The 22,879-nt window shown below is 38.7% G+C and overlaps 2 protein-coding genes across 3 annotated transcripts in view; one reads left to right on the forward strand and one right to left on the reverse strand.

Moving 5' to 3' along the window:
• The window catches only part of mtor (mechanistic target of rapamycin kinase), a 79,157-nt gene that overhangs the window by 13,878 nt on the left and 42,400 nt on the right, over positions 1-22,879 (forward strand). For both annotated transcript variants that reach the window (XM_060881901.1, XM_060881900.1), the window contains exons 20-29: positions 780-1,030; positions 1,417-1,500; positions 2,709-2,876; positions 6,375-6,487; positions 7,796-7,958; positions 8,458-8,550; positions 8,986-9,132; positions 10,283-10,425; positions 10,731-10,893; positions 11,996-12,141. In XM_060881901.1, the coding sequence (XP_060737884.1) occupies positions 780-1,030; positions 1,417-1,500; positions 2,709-2,876; positions 6,375-6,487; positions 7,796-7,958; positions 8,458-8,550; positions 8,986-9,132; positions 10,283-10,425; positions 10,731-10,893; positions 11,996-12,141 (1,471 nt within the window). The remainder of the gene's footprint in view (positions 1-779; positions 1,031-1,416; positions 1,501-2,708; positions 2,877-6,374; positions 6,488-7,795; positions 7,959-8,457; positions 8,551-8,985; positions 9,133-10,282; positions 10,426-10,730; positions 10,894-11,995; positions 12,142-22,879) is intronic.
• Positions 17,066-19,790, reverse strand: angptl7 (angiopoietin-like 7). Its single transcript, XM_060882387.1, has 5 exons — positions 19,239-19,790; positions 18,174-18,274; positions 17,892-18,086; positions 17,606-17,801; positions 17,066-17,530 (listed from the first exon to the last, which is right to left on the reverse strand). The coding sequence occupies exons 1-5, from the start codon at positions 19,606-19,608 to the stop codon at positions 17,361-17,363; spliced, it is 1,032 nt and encodes a 343-aa protein (XP_060738370.1). The 5' UTR covers positions 19,609-19,790; the 3' UTR covers positions 17,066-17,360.

The following is a 22,879-nucleotide window of genomic DNA, read 5'->3' on the forward strand; positions in this document are numbered from 1 at the left end:
GTTTAACGGGGCAACGGCAGTGAGAAGGAAAAAATTTGCCTTAACGTCATCGATCTGTTGTTCCTCAAGGTTCTGCAGAGCTTTAATAATCTCTAACGTTAAACATTCTGATTTTGAACAGTTGTGGAATTTTAGAAATGAAGTTAAGCCTTTCATTAAACATTAAACAACATTTAACCAGTGAAAGAACAGAAATACTTCGGTGCTGCTTGTTTCACGTTACACCATAAAGTGCCTTTGACAGGTGTGGGCTCATGGGGGAGATTTCAAGCAGAAGTTCTTGTCCAGCTGCTTTGTTTGACTTTATGCTGTAAAATGAAAGAAGAGTGAAAGAGAGAGAGAGAGCAGATAGTTCATGACTCTCACTGTGTGCTGAGGCAACCATTTTATAACTCAGATATACAAAATATTTCTGTCTGCTTGGCTCCTCACATCCGAAGACGATTAATTCAATAAAGCCAAAAAAAAAAAAAAAGAGAGAGAAATCCATTTCAGACGTTTCTATACTGTAGGCTTTCTGCAAAGATCAGTCCTGTGTCATAAAATCTGAGAGCTATAATGGTGTAACTCATATAGATTCTCGAGATGTGCTACTTCCTTAACATCACAAGACACCTGTATGTACTTGAGTGTATTAACACTAAACAAATGCCTACAAATGACTAGCATGATGTAAATTGTTCTTTCCGTGTGTTTCATTCTGTGTCACACTCAAGACTGGTCAGCCGATTAAACTTACTCATGTGCATGTTTTTGTGTCTGCGTGTTCACCTCTTTAGCCGACTACAGCACCAGCGAAATGCTGGTAAACATGGGCAATTTACCTCTGGACGAGTTTTACCCGGCTGTTGCCATAGTGACGCTAATGCGCATCCTGCGCGACCCGTCGCTGTCCAACCACCACACCATGGTGGTGCAGGCTGTTACCTTCATTTTTAAGTCACTGGGCCTGAAGTGTGTACAGTTCTTGCCTCAGGTCATGCCCACGTTCCTCAACGTCATTCGAGTGTGTGACACCAGCATAAAAGAAGTAAGCATCCAGTTTACACGGTCACAGAACAGGTGCAGTGTATTCGGAATTATTTAAAACCGTTCTTTGAATTTCAGTTTAATTATGTACTTGATGTATATTTCATCATCTTTTTTTAACTCCCAGTGAAATATGAATGCAAGTGTAACATTTATCAATGCTTTTTTTGTAAGACCGTTTCAGGCTGAAAACATTTCTGACCTTTGTTAGTCATCTGTCTTATTCCTTTTTTTTTTTTATGTAAAGTGGTTGTTAAATTTCTTTTAAAAAAAAAATTGTAGACCCATTTTTGTATGCATCAGAGAACCATGTGTTATTTCTGAAATCATTAGAACTGAGATCTGAGTCTCTATATTTAATTACACCTGTTCTTTGCCCCCTCTTAGTTAGTTCCTCTCCTGGGTATGGTGGTGTGCTTCGTCAAGATCCACATCCGCCCGTACATGGACGACATTGTCACCCTGATTCGAGTAAGTGACTCATCACCTTAACATCTTTGATTTGTCTTCTAAGGTACATGTGCAGTTTTTTTTCCCAAATGAGACGAGGCACCAGACACTACTAAGCTTTCATGCATGTGTGACTATAAAAACGAAATGCCTCTGTTCTTCTTGTTCCGTTTCCTAGTGCTCTTTGTCGGGGGTCTCACTTAACACCTTTATACAGCTCTACAGTAACAGATTAAAAAGCTTAGATGGTTCCTTTTTTTTATTTACTCATCCAGATGCAGAAAGCAGGAATTGCTATTGCAGATTTGCAATAAAAATTATGCTGGGGGTTTAGAGGTTTCTAACAGCAGCCAGCAGTCGCCTGGCCAAAGATTTTGACAGTTTTATAAGGCGTATGACTCACTGTTTCCACCCCTCATCTGTTCTTTGCTTTTTTCAAAAGGATCATTTACGCTTTTGGTTAATAAAGTGGCATCAGGTGTAAAAGTAAAGCTAACCTATATTACTGAACACCTGGCCTGGCCCTCACTGTCAGTGACCTAAAAATGTTCAGTGCAGATATTACCTTTATTCCAGTCTGACCGTGATCCTTCACACCTATTCATTTTCCAACTTCTGTATGTGGATCAGAGAGAATTTGAAATGGTTGACTGAGGGACATGTACTTGTAAAAGCACTCTTACTCATTGGTCAGATATATAACAGTTGAGAACATTAAAAGTACCTTTGTCAAGTGGAGATCAAGATGAAAGATGTCACCCAACCGTGGTCCAGATGTATCCAGAACATCTTAGACTTTTCCACAGTGCTATTGGTCTGTCCATGGTGCCCATTTTAGTGACTTACTGTACAGATAAAATTAGCTCATATCTATAGAAAACTGGTCCACCAACCTAAAACACACCGCATGTTTGATTTACGTCCTGCAGTTGAGTTGAATCACCAGAGTTTGTGTAGAAGAACAGACCAGGACCACTTTATAATCTGACGTTTGTTTAGCTCTGTGCCTCAGTGTTGTCAATTCACCCAACTACTAATTTTGTTCTAAACACGAGAAAGAACATGAAAATGAGCTGAATCACATTTCCAGGTTCCTTTTACCCAAGTTTTTCAATATAATTGGCTATAATAACTGCAGTAACTCAGCATTTCATCTGTTAGAACCAGATAACTGTTAGTTTTTAAAAGAGTGCACACAGTCTTCTTTTCCTCATCTTTTGTACCTGCAGGAATACTGGACCCCCAACAACCCAATGCAGAACACAATCATCCTGCTGATCGAACAGATAGTCGTGGCTCTGGGAGGAGAGTTCAAGCTGTACTTGCCACAGCTGATCCCACACATGCTGCGCGTCTTCATGCACGACGGCAGTCCCGGGCGGAGCGTCACCATGAAGGTAAAGATTTGCACAAACATATACACAAGCATAAATTAAAGCACATATAGGGTTAAACATTTATAACTCCAGCTGGACAACATGCTCCTGGTCATCATTTACAACTGAAATAACAACTGAACCCTGCTGCTTCAGGCTTTCAGCTGCATGATTCTTCTCTTCCTATGAACTGGCTAATTGATAGAACACTTCTGACATGTAAATGCAAATAATAGGATGGTTTATAGTCCTTCTAGTGTACTGGGAAAATAAAACAGCATTTAGACAAATGCTTGGATTTCTCAAAGAAGTTCTGCTTAACAGCCATGTGGACTCATTTTGTTTTACAATCTAAATGTTTCATCAGCAGATAAAGCATTTATTACAGTCCTAGATGAATATTTATTTTCTGTCACTACCTCAGTGGCTTGCTTATTGAAACGATAAGCTTCTGGCCACCGACTGCAATCTGATCGTACTGTATATCCTCACGTGCTGGTTTCCACTGAAAAAAGATCTCAGCATCCTGCCTAAAAAAGATTTCCTAAAGTCTTGTTTGATACATTTAAAGGGTTAAAGAGATAAGCTCATGAGAGGTACGTCAAGACCACTTTAGTTGTCTGCATCTTCCGAGTAGGAGGTTATTGGAAAGGTAAAAAAAAAAAAGGTACGTGTGCAGCTGAGGTATTAGTGTGGTATAAGCAAAGGTTAGAAGTCTGGCATGCGAGATGAACTGGCAGTAACAGGTCAGTATTCCTGTTTCAGCTTGATTTTACAACCTAGAAATGTACTCTTGGTTACGTAGCTAGCTGAACATCTAGCTAGCTTATTGGGTATTCTGCATGTTGTTTTTTTTGCTGAGTGATTTGAAAATATCTATATATTTGATTTGTCCAATTATATTCTTACTCTACACAGGCTGAGCTCGAGAGATTTTGTCACATAAATTTTAATAATGGCATCAAAACATTGGCGTAAGGCAGAATCAATGTCGAATACATCTGGGAACTGTAAATGACATAAACACTACATTCACCTAAAACCAGGTGAACTCAGTGCACCGTGTTCCCCAAACTCATATTCTGTTGCCAAACTCAATAAACGTATTTTATTTTGATGGTCTGCTACCTTATTTCCATATTACAGATATTCTGTTCTGATAATGTTGTTTTTTTTTGGAATACCGTAACCTCAGTATCGAGAACACATGGTCCTTTTTTCTTATGTATCTATTCAAATATTTGTAGCCCTTTTACCGCAGACAATGTAACAGGCAGATTTTATTTTTTATATATCTTACTGTATTTCCAGACTAGCTCTCCTTGGTTCCTGATGCGCATTCGCTATGGCCATTACGGACAGACAGATGAGTGGTTTATAATGGAAATCTGGAATAGTTTTGTGCAATTGATGCAATTTTTTTAGTACTTTGACTCCCACATGTGAAACCTCACGGAGATCGTGTGCTTTTTCTAGGGTGACTGGTGCACTGATGTCATGGATGCCATTAGATTCTTAAAGCTCTTCTAATACAGCAAACATAAATATTCTGCATTAAATCACTGTTGTTTTGGTTATTGTCTAGTGAAAGCTGTACTGTCCAGGGATGAACTCAGTGTTCAGAAATACAGACCACTGATTGTTTAAATCTGCATTCAGTCATTGATAGCAAATATTACAAATATCTATCAAATTTTTCCAAAGTCAGCTAATCAATTTTACTGGACCAACCGTAAGGACCTTTTTTCTCTTTGACTATAGAATTACATTTTTGGCTGTTTTTCTTCCCTCTTGTTTAATTTTTAGTCTCTCCTTGATGAGCATCAGCAGTCTGCTAAGATTAGCTTTCTGCTGTTTCGTGCCAATATGTAAGCTGCTAACCGAATAAACATTTGTGTCAGCTAGCTAGCTAGAAAATCATTCAAACAAAACTTCATACTTTCAGTTTATTCAGATTTTTTATAAATTACACCAACAGCAGGCTCCAGTAGATTTCAAGATAAAGTGTGAGTACGTCTAAATTTTGCGTGTGAGTTATGTTCATTTCCGAGACTGTGGAAAAGATTATCAAAATTTTATCAAATGATCAGTTAAGTGTTACAGTGAGACATTTGATCCTTTGTTTTGATAAAACATTAAATTTGAGCAGGAATTGGTAAAAAATTCATTGTTGTATTTTAATGAAGTTTTAGAGCAAGCCAGACTTCTGTGTAACCTTAAAGCACCTGTAACGCAAGCTTACAAAATTTATAGAATTCTCCTTATATATTTGCGTTTAGCTTTCAATCATGAGGTGACTGAAGAAGTTTTGAACAAGCACAAACCTCCAGAACAGCTTCACAGCTTCAAGGTCTCTTACACGGTACAGGAGGGACGAACACTCTTCTTCCAGAAATATTCCCTCAGTTGGTGTTTTGATAATGGTGATGGAGAGCACTGTCTAATGGAGCTTATTATTTAGATCATTTTCATCCTCATCAAACAAACATTCAGTAAGCTTTAATGCTCTGTGGATGGGTCATCTTGAAGGTGTTCAGTGAGAATAACTTGATTAGAAGTGGCACTCATTGGCCACTGATTGGACAATCAACTTCACACTTGAGATCACAGATTTAAGATGTTGGGATGTCGTGCCAGAAGAGCACAAAAAAAAAAAAATTAACAACGTGGCTTGCAGAAAAAAAGACTTCAAAGCAGCAGGGAGAATATCATAGGCTCCAAGTGCTCCGTAATCAGCAGGCGTCTAGAGAAGATCTACACCCCACCACTGCTCAGATAGAATATCAGCCACACACGGGACATAGACACGCAAGACTGCAGGCCAATTCAACAAACCCAGTGTCTACAATTATTTAACCTCACATGTATACAGAATGTCCCCTGACATGACACTTAATACAATAGAGTGTGTACAGTGGCAGGGCTTCTTGTCTGGACAGGACAGTGGTCTGGCAGGGAGCTCCTGCATCACAGGGAATGTCTGGGCCACCTTGAAACACGCTTGGAGTTACGCACAAGTTGATGTGCAGGGAAAAAAAAAACAGCTGAGGTTGTGGCATGTGACCTTTCTTTGTTCTCTGATCTTTTCCAGAAAAGACTAAAGGGGTGGCCGTTGTGAAAAAAAAACCAGGATCACCTGTTTTTTTTTCCTTAATGCAGTTTGGATCATTCTGTCCTGTCAGCACAGCATTGTAAAGGTTCAAGGTGGAATTTTAGAGAAGAGCTGGAAGTTATAATTCCACATTTTAAAATGCATTTATTTCAATAATTTGTTTATTTACCGTAACATTGTATAGATTTAGATATCTTTATAGAACAAATTTGGGGTGAAAGATCATAACCTGTCAGCCATGAGCTCCAGTGATTATGAATACGTCTTGGCTGAAGTGAGCATGAAATTGTGTAAATTTGATTCTTCACTGATTAATTCTTTTAAGGCTAGATGTTCTCTCAAAGCACAAATTCTTTTCGTTCAGCAGCCCATTGATGTATTTTTTTTTTTTTTTGTCTGCTTTGCAGCTGCTCTTGGCCATCCAGCTGTTTGGTGCCAACCTGGATGATTACCTCCACCTGCTGCTCCCTCCTATAGTCAAACTGTTTGATGCCCCTGATGTCCCGTTGCAAACCCGCAAGTCAGTATACTCACCGACTTGTTCATCTTTCCCTCGTTGTATATTTGCATTGTGGTATTTTACATAGCACTCGATGTACAATATTATACCACACCTCTGTTCTCGTGTCTGATCGATCAGGAAGGATTGATTTGTTTCTAGTTCAGGCTGTTTACATTAATGCGGTCGATCTAATAAGTTTTAAATTGACTTCTAATAGTAACAACTAACTTCCAGGGGCTTTTATGGCACTAAACATAATCTAATCCTACTAAAGAGCAGGTAAAAAGTGTTTATTGAACATATGTGGAAGGAGATACTGGGCTCCCCGGAGACTCCCGTTTTCTGCACTGGGAAAGAGGTCTTTGCCCTTTCTGGCTTCTCACTAACATGATAAGTTGTGAGAGAAACAAAGAGAGGCTGATGAGACGAGGACTGATTCGTGCTGTGTAATAATTGATGACATGGACTACTTTGCCTTGTGGTCCAAAAAAACTATAAATATAAGATTGATAAGAAGGAATTTATTAGAATATAGGAAAATATTTAAATTCGGGTGAAAAGAGTAACTTTACTTCACATGTGACTGCAGCACACCACATTCATCGATTTATGTACCTAAAATGTTAGTTTTTTTTTTCTTATAGGTTTAATGTCTAAACTAAACATACATTATAGCACAAAAAGTTTGGTAGCTGTTCTTCCAGACCAAAATCTATAGAGGGGATGGCTTCACCCATCAGTAAAAATGGGTTACCCGATGGTTTAAGCATTTAGCAGTTAGCTCTGATTCTGAGGGAGCTATAGCAAGTAGTCAAATTCTCCTGAAAATTGGCTTAGCAAAGATGTTGAGAATGGATGTGAATCGGGTGACTGCGGTCTCCTGTGGATCAGAGGGATCAAGTTATTGAAACTCTTTGATTGAAACACCAGAGCGGTTTGGCCTGTCATCTTGTGTCGCCTTCGATATATCCTCATCACCCTTGCGAACCATTTTGTGCCAAAGGGGAAACACATTTGGGTTTTGATTTTTTTCTTTTTTTTTCCTTTTCTTTTTATTTGTCAATGAATATATTTGCCCTTGTTTAACTGGAAACATTTTCATACACAGGATTATATGCGTATTTGCTAAAGAATTGTAAATCCTTTTCCCCTAATTGTTAGAAATATAAATTTATGATGTTTTTCCTAACTTTCATTGATTGCTTATTTAAGTGTTGTGATGTCATCTCATAAGATTTAAAGGGCAAATGTTCTAGCATTCCCAGTGCCGCTGGTAATTTTTTACATGGCTTTCAAGTTAAAGTATTCACTCTGTTTTGACTGCAGGGTTGCTTTGGAAACCTTAGACCGTTTGACCGAGTCCTTAGACTTCACCGACTACGCTTCCAGAATCATCCACCCCATCGTGCGCACGTTGGACGGAACACCCGAATTGCGAAGCACAGCAATGGACACCTTGTCCTCTTTGGTCTTCCAGCTTGGTAAAAAGGTGCTTGCAAACGCCTAGTGCCAGTGTATGCTTCTAGTTAAGGAGCCCTGCGTAATGAAAGCCCAATGTCAGAGTTTCCAATGCTACACTGTCCAGTGGAAAGCACTTAATGCTGATTTGATTCACGTTGGATTGTGTTCTTAAGTGACAAGATCAATTTGTCTTTGAAATAAATCTGTGAGCTTTCACAAGTAGCCCAACAATGACGCTTCCCATTCTTTTGGAGTTCACAGTGCGGCTGCTAATAAGCCTGGGATGATGTCACTTTCCTTTTTATCACCCCTCCCTAACTCCCCAGAGACCACCAGGGCAGCATGTGGTCACCATGTGCACCTTTTGATCATGAAGGCGGGCAGTAGCTTGTTATTTGCGTATATGGTAGCGGAATTTGCTTTTTAGAACCGTGTGCATCCAATAAACTTCACCTGCATCAAATAAATTTCATGGCAACTGTAACACTTTTAGAAAACTTCCTGTCTTCTTCTTTTTTTAAACACAGTACCAGATCTTTATTCCCATGGTGAACAAAGTGATGTTAAAACACCGGATCAACCACCAGCGATATGACGTACTCATCTGCCGCATCGTTAAGGTCAGTGTCCCTCTCCCTCTACCACATTTTTACCATGACTTCATATCATTCCCAGCTCCACCCTCGAGTGCGAATGGTGTTGATTTCATTTAGAGAGTGATGTACTCAAAGCAGAACAAACAGCTTGTTGTTTTAGCTGGAGGATGTTCCCTTCCTTTCTTGGAATCAACCCACACCCTTTTTTTTTTTTTTTTTTTTTTTTTTTTTTGTGAGACACTCCTTACCACTGAACCCAGACAATCCTCCATCTTCCTCTAATAATTGGTGCCCGGCCATCTTAAAACAATTTAACAGTCTTCCTGCTGATGTTACAAAAAAAACATATTGGAATATCCAGTGCAACTTCGAGGACTTCCTTGATTAGGGCAGTGTATTATGTCCAGACAGAAATATTTCGTTTTTGTGTATGTATTGATTGTTTTTTCTGTTTCCCAGGGTTACACTTTGGCTGAAGAGGAAGAAGACTCTCAGATTTTCCAGCACCGCCAATCACGTAGTAGCCAAAGCGACACACTGGAGAGTGGCCCGGTCGAATCCGGTCCGATGAAGAAGTTGCATGTCAGCACAACTGCACTTCAGAAGGTCAATATGAACAAATTTATAATAATGAAAAATGAATTACAAACTTAAAGATGAATTTGTCCTTACACAAAAGTTAACTCGACTGCATTAGGTATACAGATTTCAGCACTAGGCAAGACTTTCCGTATTTAAGAACTCTTTGTTCTGTACAAAATATTCCTCCATGTTCTCTTTGCTACCCTGAAGCCTGCCCTCTCAATCATCCGGTAGCTTAATTGCTGTTCAGTCAATGTTTTCATACAGAGCACAGCAAAACACTTTGGCAAAGCTTCTGGCAATTGAACTTGTCCTATTAAGAGCTTAAGACCGCTTTTCTTTGAAACCTTATCTCTAGTATCGGCATTTGTGTGTGTTCTGGAATAAATGATGAAAGGCACGCAACTTGCTGGAGCTCTGCAACAGTTGCAGTTCTCCAAAAAATAAAACAATAAAGCTTGGAATAGCAGACAAATATCAATTGAAACCCGTCTCAAGGTCTCGAACTAGTGAGCTGTGTCATAGTTGTTTTCTTTATCTGCACTACTCTGTCTATCATGAATCATGCTCGGTCATACATTTTTAGTATTTTGACAGAGTTAGGAATATTACAGTGAGGCTTTTACAACGCATGGTGTTTTAGCTTACTGGAAAAAGGTGACGAGGCATAAGAGCATTAAAGTGCCGACAGAGATCCGGCCAAGAAGCACATTCAACTCTTTCGTTTGTTGGCCAGTGCGTTACAGTGATTCAAAGCTGTCGCTTAAAGAATGAGCAGGTCTTTCCAGCTTTATTTGTCACTCAAAATCAGCCGGCTCTTAACGTGAAAAGAAACAGACCTGTTTGGGCTGCAGCCTGTGCCACCTCCTCTTGCATAAACTCATGAAAGCTTCCCATATTTGCGGACACAGGTTCGGTTTTCTGTTGTGAAATTTTGAAATTCCTTCAAAGGTCTGCCACCACGGGCCCGTCGGCTGTAAAATAAATTCTGTTGACCCCTCAGAACAAATTTTTGTGCTCCAGTGTAACAAAAACAAAACTCCACATCTTAATACCTATGCTTCATGGACCACTTTGGGAACCTCTACCTTAAAACAAATACTGTAGAGATTATGTGCTGAGATGCTTTTTAAACGTTCAGATCGTGTCTCTGAGTGTTTTGTGTGTTTTGTAGGCATGGGGTGCTGCCAGAAAGGTGTCTAAAGATGACTGGCTTGAGTGGTTGCGGCGTCTCAGCGTTGTCCTGCTGAAAGAGTCTCCTTCTCCTGCCCTGCGCTCTTGTTGGTCCCTCGCCCAGACCTACATTCCACTTGCCAGGTGAATTCTACAGGCCTTAGATTTGTTCAACACTTTTCCCTTATAGATTTATTGCCGAACACGTGTCTGCCCATCTTTATGCAAGATAGTTGCAGAATGATTTAATTAATGTAAGTAAAAATCTGTCATTGTATTTTTAAATGAGTTAATATTAGACAAGTGTATAGTTAGCATCATAGATACCCCTGAAAATGGACAGAAATGACACTTCTTCAACCAAAGAGTCCAGCTTCACTGTCTCTGTTCTGTTTTTCCCTTCCTAAACGCCCCGAGTGACTAATGCCTCTTGCATTTTGTGGTTACAGAGATCTTTTTAATGCCGCATTCCTGTCATGCTGGTCTGAGCTAAGTGAGGACCAACAGGATGAGCTGATCCGCAGCATTGAGCTAGCACTGACATCACAGGACATTGCTGAAGTCACACAAACTCTGCTCAACCTGGCTGAATTCATGGAGCACAGCGACAAGGTCAGTTTCTTCAAAAACACTGCGATCTTGTTATCCTTTTATGCCGGAATATTCCTGCTCTTGCTCAGCATTTCTAATAGCGTTAAATATGCACACAAACAAGACACAGGTATTCACCTGAAATGATTAAATCTGCTCCTATTCCAATTTTTAATCAGTATCATGTGTGCTTTATCAGAAGCATGTAAAAATGCCCTGCTAGACAGACCTGATTCTCATTTTCAGCAGGGAGCATCCAAAAGCAAATTATTAGCAGAGACCATAATCACCAAAAAGCACCAGACTAAACTCTTACTAATGAGACACACACAAAGCCCATGCTATTTGTCCAAGGACATACAGTAATAATGCGAACCGCTTAAGTGCTGTTTTGTATTAGAATATTAATAGAAACTATACAACATATTTTTGTATTTAAATAATATTCTAAACAGCGATCTCTGGACAGGAAGGTAGACTGACAAAAAGTGATTGTAGATCATTTGTTTAATATTCTTTAAATGTCCAGTCTGGGTGAGCCCGTTCCCATTGTACATGGTCTTCTGATGTTATAACGCATCCATGTCAAGTTTCAGTGTGTTGTCCGTTCTGAGATGATTTTCTGTTCACCATGGTAGTAAAGAGTGATTATTCGAGTAAATGGAGCCTTTTTGTTCGGTCTGAATGTTAACTCGCTGACTGGATAGTGGACAGGTGTTCCTATTAAAGTGTTCTGTCACTATAGTTGTGAACTGATACAGTAGGTCGCTATTTATGGGAACAAATTATTGTACGAGTTAACCTGTACGATTGAGATCTGTTTGATGTGAGACCGAAAATTAAGCACGCTGAACCTCCCAGTTGAAAAGAGACCTGAAATGTCCCTGTCCACGGTAACTGCCTCATGATTTGAATATGTCTAGGAAAAAAGTCCCATGCTAGAATTTAAGAGCTTTAAGTTTTCTCTTTAGCGTTCAGTTGATAAGTTTGTATAATATATTGTTTTTGGATAAAAAAGATGTATAGCGATTTTATTTGATTTTGCTCTACAACACTTCTTTTTATTTATTATTTATTTTTATTTTTTTAACATTTATTTTACATATACTGTTTGTCGTTACAGGGTCCACTTCCGCTGAGGGACGATAATGGAATTGTGCTACTGGGTGAGAGGGCTGCTAAATGCCGTGCCTACGCCAAAGCTCTGCATTATAAAGAACTCGAGTTTCAGAAAGGCCCGAGTCCCCTTATACTGGAATCTCTTATTAGGTAGGAAAACAGATTATTTTCACTTTAAGGTTTTAGTGGAACCAAAACACACACAGACACACACACACAGTGCCCTTTAGAACACTTCACTTGCAGTCATTATACTTTTCTAATCGACATTTATTTCATTTACCTGTTTTTTTAAAGCTTGCTAGACCCTTTGAGTCAAGTTTCTGCTTAAGTTGTATACTCAAATTCTAAATGTTCGAGTTTCACAAGCCTCTCAGACTGTTCTACAAATACCGTTTATGTTTTCGACACGCTAACGTGAAGCAATTGAAGAGCTGAACTAAAGAATGTCTCGGATTTTTACAGTGTTCTGCCAAGGCTTGCTTTTTTTCTTCGGGCTGTTCAAAAGTTTCATTGTGTTTTTGGTCTTTGAATTTGTCCAGATAGCTTTTACCAGAAAATGTAGCAGAGTAAAGAAATCTCCCATGATTCATTTTGCGAATGTGGTGGATTAAGCCAGGTATTCTGTAACTCATGATATGACAACCAATAAATCTAGGCGCACACAATGAACAATACATACATATATCATACACACACACACACACACACATGTGTATATATATATATATATATATATATATATATATATATATATATATATATATATATATATATATATATATATATATATATATATATACACATATATATTATACTACTTCCAGAATATACAGAATATGTATAAGTAGAACGTACAAGACCATCCATTAACTAACACAGTGACCATATTGCTCAAGTTGCTCAAGTTACTCTAATAAATTTCAGGTTTTGAGGGAAAAAAATAAACAATTGGAAAATAGGTTACACTGAACACAGCACTTCTAAAACTATGCCCTTTCAAATGAATACCTGCTCTCTAACATTATACTGTTATGCATGGCTGCTGGTTTAAATTACATCAGCTAGCAGATAAAAGTTATAGCCTATAGCCTTTACAGCAATGGCAGACACATGGAAAATATATTACATACACAAGTTCTGTGAGAAACAAATCGTCCATGGATTGATGTTAAAAATTGGTCAAAATTACAAAACAATAAGAATATGTAAAGTGACTAATGCAGTTATAGCCATTGTAACTTATAAATATCGGTTTTCGGAACGTTTAGGCATGACCCAGGTCCATGTGTAGGAATTCAACAAGGTACTAGCTACAGGGTCGAGTTTCGAGTTTATTTGTGTACAAGTCGTTGTTTTATAACATAGTTTAACAGCTAAGGCATTCCATAAGTTTCTCGGGTCTGCTGGATTGGAAATTTAGAGATATTTGAAGCAGGATATTTATTTGTTTGTTTGTTTGTTGTTTGGCATTGTCATATATATATATATATATATATATATATATATATATATATATATATATATATATAAAATAATACAAGATGTGGGCGGGGCACGGTGGCTTAGTGGTTAGCACGTTCTCCTCACACCTCCAGGATTGGGGATCGATTCCCGCCTCCACCTTGTGTGTGTGGAGTTTGCATGTTCTCCCCGTGCCTCGGGGGTTTCCTCCGGGTACTCCGGTTTCCTCCCCCGTCCAAAGACATGCATGGTAGGTTGATTGGCATCTCTGGAAAATTGTCCCTAGTGTGTGATTGTGTGAGTGAATGAGTGTGTGTGTGTGTGTGTGTGCTCTGCGATGGGTTGGCACTCCATCCATGGTGTGTCCTGCCTTGATGCCCAATGATGCCTGAGATAGGCACAGGCTCCCCGTGACCCAAGGTAGTTCGGATAAGCGGTAGAAAATGAATGAATGAATGAATACAAGATGCGCGACATTATTATAATGCGAGATACGTGTCGTCTCACATATATTATATGATTAGTGTTATTTACAATCTTTGAGTAATGTATTATTTTGGCAATAATTCAGTATTTAATGATGCTATAAGCAGCATTAGGATATGCTGAACTGATCTTAAACTATACATTTATATCCACTAACTTTATTTTTGACAGATGGTTTTTATTTGAAGAAACTGAGCTTGGTAAGTTGTGGTAGTGAAAACATGCAACAGCGGATATTGGCGATTTATTTTAATCTCAAGAAAGCTTACTTATTGTGTTGAGGTTCATAAAGTGGAGACAGAAATAAAGCTATGAAGGAGACATAAAATGACAGAAAACTTGCATTAAGTCGTAAAACAATATACAAGTGGTTCCATTAGTCCATATTTCAAAAGCATCCAGTGTAACAAGAATATCCACTTTCATGGTTCACTGGAATTTGTTCCAGATGTGAATAACCCTCAAGCACATCACGTCTGGGCATTATATATAAATGGAGGCAAATAATGAAGAGTGGCTATATAAAGAAACGGACTCCAAAGAGCATCTGAAAGATAAATCGCAGAAAAAGGGCTTTACATCTATAAATTACGTGACCATAATAAGAACCACGGAAAACAGCAATCTTTTTGCTACAGGATTAGAATTGTATCTGTCTAAGAGTTTTTTATTAAGCCATTATTTAGCCATTTATTAAGTGCTAGTTTGTGTTTACACGGACCGTCTTTCAGGAAATAATACTTAATAATATCCGGTGTCCCTTCACTCATCCCTGTCTCCACATCCTCTCTATCAAGCACACGATGGAGGCAGATCATTATTCTGTAAGCAAAAAAACCAAAACAAACATTTGTTACTTTTAATACCATGTGTCTGAGTGCCTTTGAATGGATTGATGACAGAGAATGACTTTTGTTTTAATAATTCGCCATTTTCAAAGAGCTCACCAAAGTGCTCAGCATCCAAACCGAATAAAAATACTTAAACAAATTGGATCTTAGGACAAACCTGATATTTGCTGGATGGGAATTAGGTTGTCTGTACATCTCATCATATTCTTCTGTTCAGAGCCACAAAGAGGCCAAGGTTTGTTAGTTATGTATCAACTAGCCTTCATTGTAGTGAATTAGTCATCGCTGTATTGTGTACCCAGAAATCCGGCTTCTTAAATTACAGGCATTTTATGATTCATTTCCATTCTGAAAACGTTTCTTTGCGAATGCTTCTGTATGAGTAAGTCATGAGACACGGTTCCGGATCAGGCATCTGAGGTCTTTACACAAAACGAAGCTGCAGTAACTTGGATCGAGCCAGAATAGACTGAGAAACCTAATAGAGATGGACTAAAGATAGTGTATATGTTCATATCAGCTCAAGCTGATCAGATCATTCATCTTTCACTACTTTAGCATTTTTATACTACATTCTTATTACATTCATTATTGTATCATATCCTTTGGCACTTCAATCTTGTGGCAGTTAATGTATATTGTTAGCTAGTTCTCGTTATATATTGATATGTAATTTTTTTCTTGTTATATTTAATAGCTAAATTTTAGGAGTATTATTTTCTATATGTTATTCGTTTATCAGAACTTTTATCTAGTGAACAGGATTGCTTTTTTTTTTTTTTTTTTTTGCTTAGAAATATATATGCATTGCTACCTTCACCTCCAGACAAAAGGTTTGCCCATGAATGCAGTCTACCTAATATTCTATTCAGGCAGCAGCTGTTGGGTTAGTCATATTTTGAAAGCACAGTTCTCTGTAAGGTCAAGGCACTGTATTTCATATTAAACGGCACTGGTAGAATATAAAATAATTTTTGTAGTAATTGTTATTGGTCTGAAATTTACGGTGGAATAAAAAACTTTTTTTTAGATATAACAATTAGTTCAATTTGAATTTAACTAAAAATATAACAAGAAAAAAATACATATAAATATATAACTACAATATATATAAAATGTTTAATGCTTAAAACTGCTTGTAGGTGGACAGTATAATGTTTTTGGAACTTCACTGACTTAATAAGTTAGCGAATACTTTTAAACCTGACTTTAAGCTAAACCAAAATAACAGCTTTTCTCTAGAACCTAATTAGTGACTAAGGTTGAGTCGAGGCTTCCTTGTGGTTCACAATTAAAGGAGCAAACCTCAGCAGCCTTTTGAAGACTTTGTGAAATATAGTGCAACCACCAGGAAACTGCACAGATGCCGGTAAAAGGTCAAGCCAGGCCACACAGTTCTTGTTGCTTTGACCTCCCAGGATTCCTCAAGACCTCCATCAGCTGTACTGGGAGTCAAACATGTTTGTAGAACTCTGTGTATGTATAAGTGGAATGACTGAAGGCCATTTGTTGTTTGTGTCAGTTGTCTTTTGCGCTCTTTCCACGGTTTACTTTCACTTGTTTTGCCTGTGCTGCCTTTGTCATGTCTTTGTCTGTGACTTTTTTTTTTTGTGTTACCGAACACCTCATTCCCTGTTGTTAGTATTTTTGACAGATAAATTGTTTGGGAATATCGTTAGATCTTTTTTGCAGCTCATTACATCACAACAGAGAGACGGCTAAGCGGAACATACTGTCAGGAATTTGGCTGCTAGTGAACCTAACACATGGGTTTTATGGTTCTTAATAAAAATGAATGGCTTGGCTAGTTACGTTCAAGACAGAGGCTCACACAGTTTGCTCAGTTTTCATCCTGTTTGTGGCAAACTGGTGACAACCGGACTGTTTATCTTAGATACAGGGACTCAGCAAACAGGTCATGTTTGAACATGGCGATGTGAAGCGTAACTATGTGGTCTAGTGCAATACAGTGAGATATGTAGTAGTTCTGCTTCTGCATCTTGGATTTTGTGTTTGTTTATTTGTTTGAAGCCCAGGTGAAATTGTAGTTTATTGTCAATGTCAGAATGACAGCGTGAGAAACACAATTTTTAAAAATACAATTTAATTCATCATTCAGTCATATATGGAACTGTACACATTTTACATTTTACACAATTCAGTGTAATATATCAGTCAATTTACTACAGGTAAATTAAAAAAAGAAAATTTTGTATCTATCAAAGGTTTTTTTTTCCCAATCTAAAGTAATACCGTAAAGACATGACTTAATCTGATGAAACAGGCCTTCTTTATTCAACCATAAGCCTAATATGAGGCAGAATCTTTGCTCATTGTTCAATAGGACAATCCAGGAAGAAAAGCTTAAAGAAAATAAAAAGAAATCTGAGATAAATATCAAAACAGCACTTTACAATCATACATCACTCATCACACATTCAATCCAGAAACATTCTGTAAGAAAAATGCATAGAGATTTTTTTTACCCAGGTAAAGGCAGAAGGCATTTGTGTGTATTGTATATGGTTTGCATGTGGTTATTGGAAGCAAAGGGCACTTAATTTAACTTTAAGGACTGAAGCTCTGGGGTCGGATCTTCATCTCAACCCGTTTGAGGGAGTAGTTTGGTCCATGCCAGCCGTACCAAGTGATGCCATCGGAGTTCCTGGTGTGCATCCCGTGGCGATAGAACACACCATTCAGGTTTGAGTCTGTGCAGCAGTTGTACCAGTAGCCACCTGCAGAAAAGATCTCTGGTTTAAAAAAGCTTTATTTTTACCAGTTAACCTATAGTCGGTGTCATGGTGTCTTACCTTTGCGGAGTTGAGCACAGTCGTCCACACACTTGTCATTGTCCTTGTTCTTGGTGCTGAAGTTGGTGTTATTGTGGTAGCGAAGTGAGTCCCCAGCGTTCCCACTGTAGTTGGCGATGAAGAGCTTGTAGCTGTTCAGCTCATTGCTCACCGTGAAGAAACCATACTGAGCGTAGCGTGTAGCTCCCTCCCAGTCCTGAAATAATTGACCAATAAAATGAACATCCAGACATCAGTAAAGTAAGCCGTGCATTATTGTTACCATGCATTATCAAGCAACTCTTACCTCCAGCTCTATCCGGAGCACTGTGGGCTGCCGGGTCAGGCGATAGATGTTCTCATTGCCAAGCCAGAAGTCCCCATTGATTGTACCAAAGCCATTCTTGTACTGCTTCCAATCCCGGTCAAAGCTGGTCAGACCTACTCTACGTCTCTGGATGACTGTCCATCCACCTCCATTTTTCTCCATATCACAGAACACCTGAACACAACATTAACAAATTATTGATAATTAAAATTTGTTATTAAAAGTAACATACTGTTAAGTGTAGATTTACTAATAACTTACCTCCAGTTCAGGTGTGCCCAAAAATTCATCTTTGGGCAATTTGTAAAGCCCTGAAATTCTGTAGTTCCTGTTGTACAGTGACGCACAGTCATAGATTGCATCTAGAAGACATTAAGTCAAAGGGTTCAGTTCTGATATTTTAAATGTCTAAAAGTAATCATGAGTTTACATCTTTTATCTTTCAATTCCCCATGGAACTGTCTGGCCTTTATAACTTAATAGCATGTTATTCACTAAATCTGAAGGTTGCGGCTTAAGGTTGCAGCTTAGAAACTAATCTAGCCAGTTGAAGAGGAAAATTTATCGGGTCCACATGGAGCCATACAGTGGTTTGTGCTCATGTGAATTTTTTCTTTTTTTTTTTTTTTTTCTTTTTTTTTGAAACAGCCTGTGTATTTTGCAGATTTTTAACAAAGCTCTACTGTTCTCACTGAACTAATGGAAGTAGGAAATATAGTTAAGTTCCAAATAACTGGGGTATAATAATATAGGTTACATCACAGTTATGCTTAAGGTCTGCTTCTGAATTGAAGGATTAACAGTGCAGAAGACTAAACCTCATTTATGAGACACATTTTTGAGTTCTTTTTATTGCCATTCTTGTAAGTCTAAGGTTACGGACACAAATTGCGAGCATTTCATGGTTACATTTAAGCACCCAAAAGTTTTTGTATGCTCAGTTTGATCACTACCTCGTTTCATAATCTAGACATCCCAATCTTATAAATCCTAAAATTTGTTATCTACTGATTTGGTTATTGTGTGTATCAGTCTATAAAGGAGTTTTTCTTTTTCTGCGATTGTTAATGCAGTCGTGTGTGCCTTTGGATAAAGGAAATTGTGTCTAGTATTTCCAATGGCCAGCAATTGCTTTTATGTAGTGATATTAGCTGTTTTCAGTGAAAACCTGTGAAGCTTCCAAATAAGCATTATTTTATCCGTTCAGCCTGTAGCCTTTGAGGTGTATTTTTTGCTCCATATAACTGAAGAGGTCAAATAGTGGCAAATGATAGCATCCTGTTCAATGAGTGCTTGCATAAAATATTTCATTATTATTTTCCTTACCTAAGGTAGTTTGAGGGGCACCCTGCATGGCTTGAAACTGCATAATGTCCACACGGTTGTTGATCTCTGAATACTTGCTTTCTGCTTCAGTTACTCTGGCTTCTTGTTGCTGGTTCAGTTTTTCTAGCTCCATCACTTGCTTCACCAAGGTGATCCGATCTGACTCCTGCTTCTTGCTCAGCTCCTCCAGCAGGCTGGTGAGGTTTGCCACCTGCACCTTCAAGGCTCGTACATCATCGCAGCACTGCATCTTTGTCGCTTTCGGTGGAACCGCATGCTTCTTTAACGGGTTCTGAGCCCATGTCAGATCTAGCACCAAAAGAAAAAGGGCAGCTGAGATGACCGGTGTCCTCATTGTAGCTCTTCTCATGGATTCAGCTTAAGAAAGTGGTTTTGGTGTAATAAAGATGTGAGTTGCTCCTGTGTGGCTAATCAGGGTCTAGGCTTGCAAGTGAAAACTGTGGATACTGCTTCAGTCTTTGTCTCGTGCACTATTTTTTGCCTCAGCTGTTCTTCCAGGCCCTTTGCTCTCTCCTCTAACTCAAGGTCTGCTGTGGCCACATCTTAAATATCTTTACATTTGTGCCCTCCCCTTTTGGCTGGACCCACAGTCACTGACATCCCACCACCACCACTACCTACACCACCCCCTGGGCTTGAATCCTGTCCGCCTTCTCACCACTCTCTCACTCTTGCAGACACATGGTGACACACGCACACATGCGCACACACACACACACACACACACACACACACACACACACACACACACACACACACACACACACACACAGAGTCTCTTATTCAATTCACTCTGTCTCTCTTTCTCTCTTTCTTGTTCTGTCCTCCACCCCCTCCTTCTTCCTCATGGTTCCACCCAGGTTCCAGCTCAGTTTTCATCAGGTGTGCTGTTTTCCTGAGCACCTTAGTCTCTTTAAAAGGGAACTTGTCTTTTGTTTAATCCATTTTTATCATAAATGGAGAAACTCTTGGAGGTCACTTCGGTTCAGTTCTTTTTTACTTCAGGTATTTTTTGCAAGTTGAATCGATTCCAGTAGTACTATTAGTGTTAAATTCATTTTCCCTGTAATATGATCAATCATGATACATGATCATGAAGTAGAAAACATGAGCTGACGATTGTATTTTGTACACACTGTCCCATGTGGCAGAGTTATGGTAGGCTACTGAACAGAATTAAATTAAACTACATGCAGAACATTCCAGTGACATCACTGCTTTCTGTACCTCCTGAGTGTTATGTATTATACATAGTGCAGACAACAAAAGAAAACAGATGTGAGCTTGGTAGCCGGCTCCAGAAAACCGCTTAGGGGTGATATATGCTCTAATAATAGTAATGATAATAACTCACTTGCAGGAAAATCACAGTGTCCAAAGAGGGAAGTAGAATAGCTTAGCACGGACGTGTGTGTGCATGCGGGCAAATGATTGCTAAGGTGTCTGAGGCAGGAAACACCCGCCCTAAGGTCTTAACCTAGTGCTTTATTATTGGTGTCCAGAAAGACAAAACAGCTTCTGTATACATTTTTTTTTCTTTTTTCTTTGCTTTATTCCTTTGTTTCTCACTTACTTTCTTCTCACTTTCTTCCCATTAATACCTTTCACTTTTCACACCAGTACCGACCGTTATTTTCAACTAAGAAACAAACGAATACATTAAATCGTTTAAAAAGAAGTAATTGAAGATTAATGAAATTATTAGAATGGGTAATTTTTTTTATTTGTTTTAAATTTGGTCAGTTGTCTAAATAGATCTGTTTAGACATTAGAATAGAAAAATATGCTTCCAGATTTTCTCCATTGTGCATTTAAGTCTAGATAGCAAAACCTCCTTTTAGGCAAGATATTTCTGAAAACAAATTTAATGACTTTATGTATATAAAGTCATATATAATGACTTTGTTGCCATAATGACTCATTAATGGTGTGTAGTCTGTATGTGTGGGCAATCTACATGTCTGTCATCACTCGGTGTTGAGGTTGGTATGCACTAGTTTACCCAGGTTAATATCTTTTTAAAGCAATCTTATTGATGTAAATGATAAGGTCTATATCTAAAATGCTGCATAGAGAGTTTTCTCCCTTGATTTATTTTTTTAAAACATCATTTGGAACAGAATAGGCCTTCTGTTACCATGCAAGTCTGCAGTATATGGTTTTAAGGTAACAAATACTTTTCCCTCTGTGCTCATGCTGTGCTTCAGACATGTATTTTATGTGGTTCCTGGCATAGTTATTTTCCCTGTATGTCAGATTTTAATAAGTATGCTTATCCCCCAGTGGATCCAGAGCTTATGTACTTTGGTGAACCTCAGAGATATGTCACCATGCTTCTAATAGGGCCACCCTTGGTACAAAAAAAGACTAAGTGTACCCTCCCGGAATTAGTTACCAAGATCCATCCTGGGATCCAGGCCCCTGGTTGTGTCCCCAGATGAGTGCCTGGTGACTGGGCAGCTGCAATGCCAGTCAGGAGACAGGCATATGATGGACAGTCTTAGCTCAACTGCTTCTTTTTAATGGAAACTGACTTTGGGAATGCGGGATTTTACTACAGTTTTGGAGAAAGAGCCTGAGTAAAGGTATGAAATGGAAAGCTATGGACTAGATATAGTCCATGGCTGGGAGGCGTGATTGGGTGGAATGACACTCTGGATTTGTCTCACAGTGGTGATTTCTGTTCAGGTCAGATTTGTAATAATAAACTCTTTTGGGTGATCACTCACACGGGTGATCAAAGATTCCACAGTTGGGTGAAAAGAGGTCAACTGATCAATATTTAGTGGTAACTTAGATTCCTTGCATAGGATGTTGGTCAGTAATACTTGGTAAACCTAGGAGAAACTGCAGAAACTCCGAGATTAATTTTAACACCGTGAGGTCAGAGACATAGATCCTGAATTCACATCTTCCATCACAGAGGCAGCCGGAAGAAGCTGCCACCAAAAGCCTGTCAGTGCCTTTCATGGCAGTCACACTAGTATGCACTGGTGGACATTAGATAAAGGAGCTGTAATTCTAAAGGAGACATTCTGAATACTGCTCAAGTAGGGGTCTCAATTTTCTTGTTAAAAGATATAGGAGATCGAGAAAGGCTGGAGCAAAAGTGGTCATGGACATGCTCTGTAGGACATGCCCAACTTGCTTTACATCTCTGTTGTTTTGTCTGGTTTTTCCATCTCTGAGTTTAACAGACCATGGTAGTTAGAAGCCTTCATAGTGGCAAGAGTGCAGGGCTGGATGCGATTTGGCTGGAGATATGGAAAGTACTGGACATGGTTAGAGTTTACCTCTTCATTGTTGACTAGAAGTCTGGGGCAGTGTTCATTTAACAACCTTAAGAATGGAGTATTTTCAAGGGAATATGCTAATACTCTACATGTGTAGAGTATGATTGTGTGCTTAGAGTACCTGATTATCTGAATGTTACTTCATGGGTTCCATTCTCGCTATGTATGCGGTCATAGTTGCCTGCGTTCTTGGTCTTATGTTGAAACCATCTAAGGGTGGATCCTGGAGTCTGTCATGGGTTTGTTTTGTCTCTATGACTGTTTGTAGTTTCCATGGACAGGCTATCAAGATGTTTCCAAGGTTGCATAGATGTATAGCATGGGCAG

This window comes from Tachysurus vachellii, chromosome 11, assembly GCF_030014155.1.
Source record: "Tachysurus vachellii isolate PV-2020 chromosome 11, HZAU_Pvac_v1, whole genome shotgun sequence".
Lineage (NCBI taxonomy): Eukaryota > Metazoa > Chordata > Actinopteri > Siluriformes > Bagridae > Tachysurus > Tachysurus vachellii.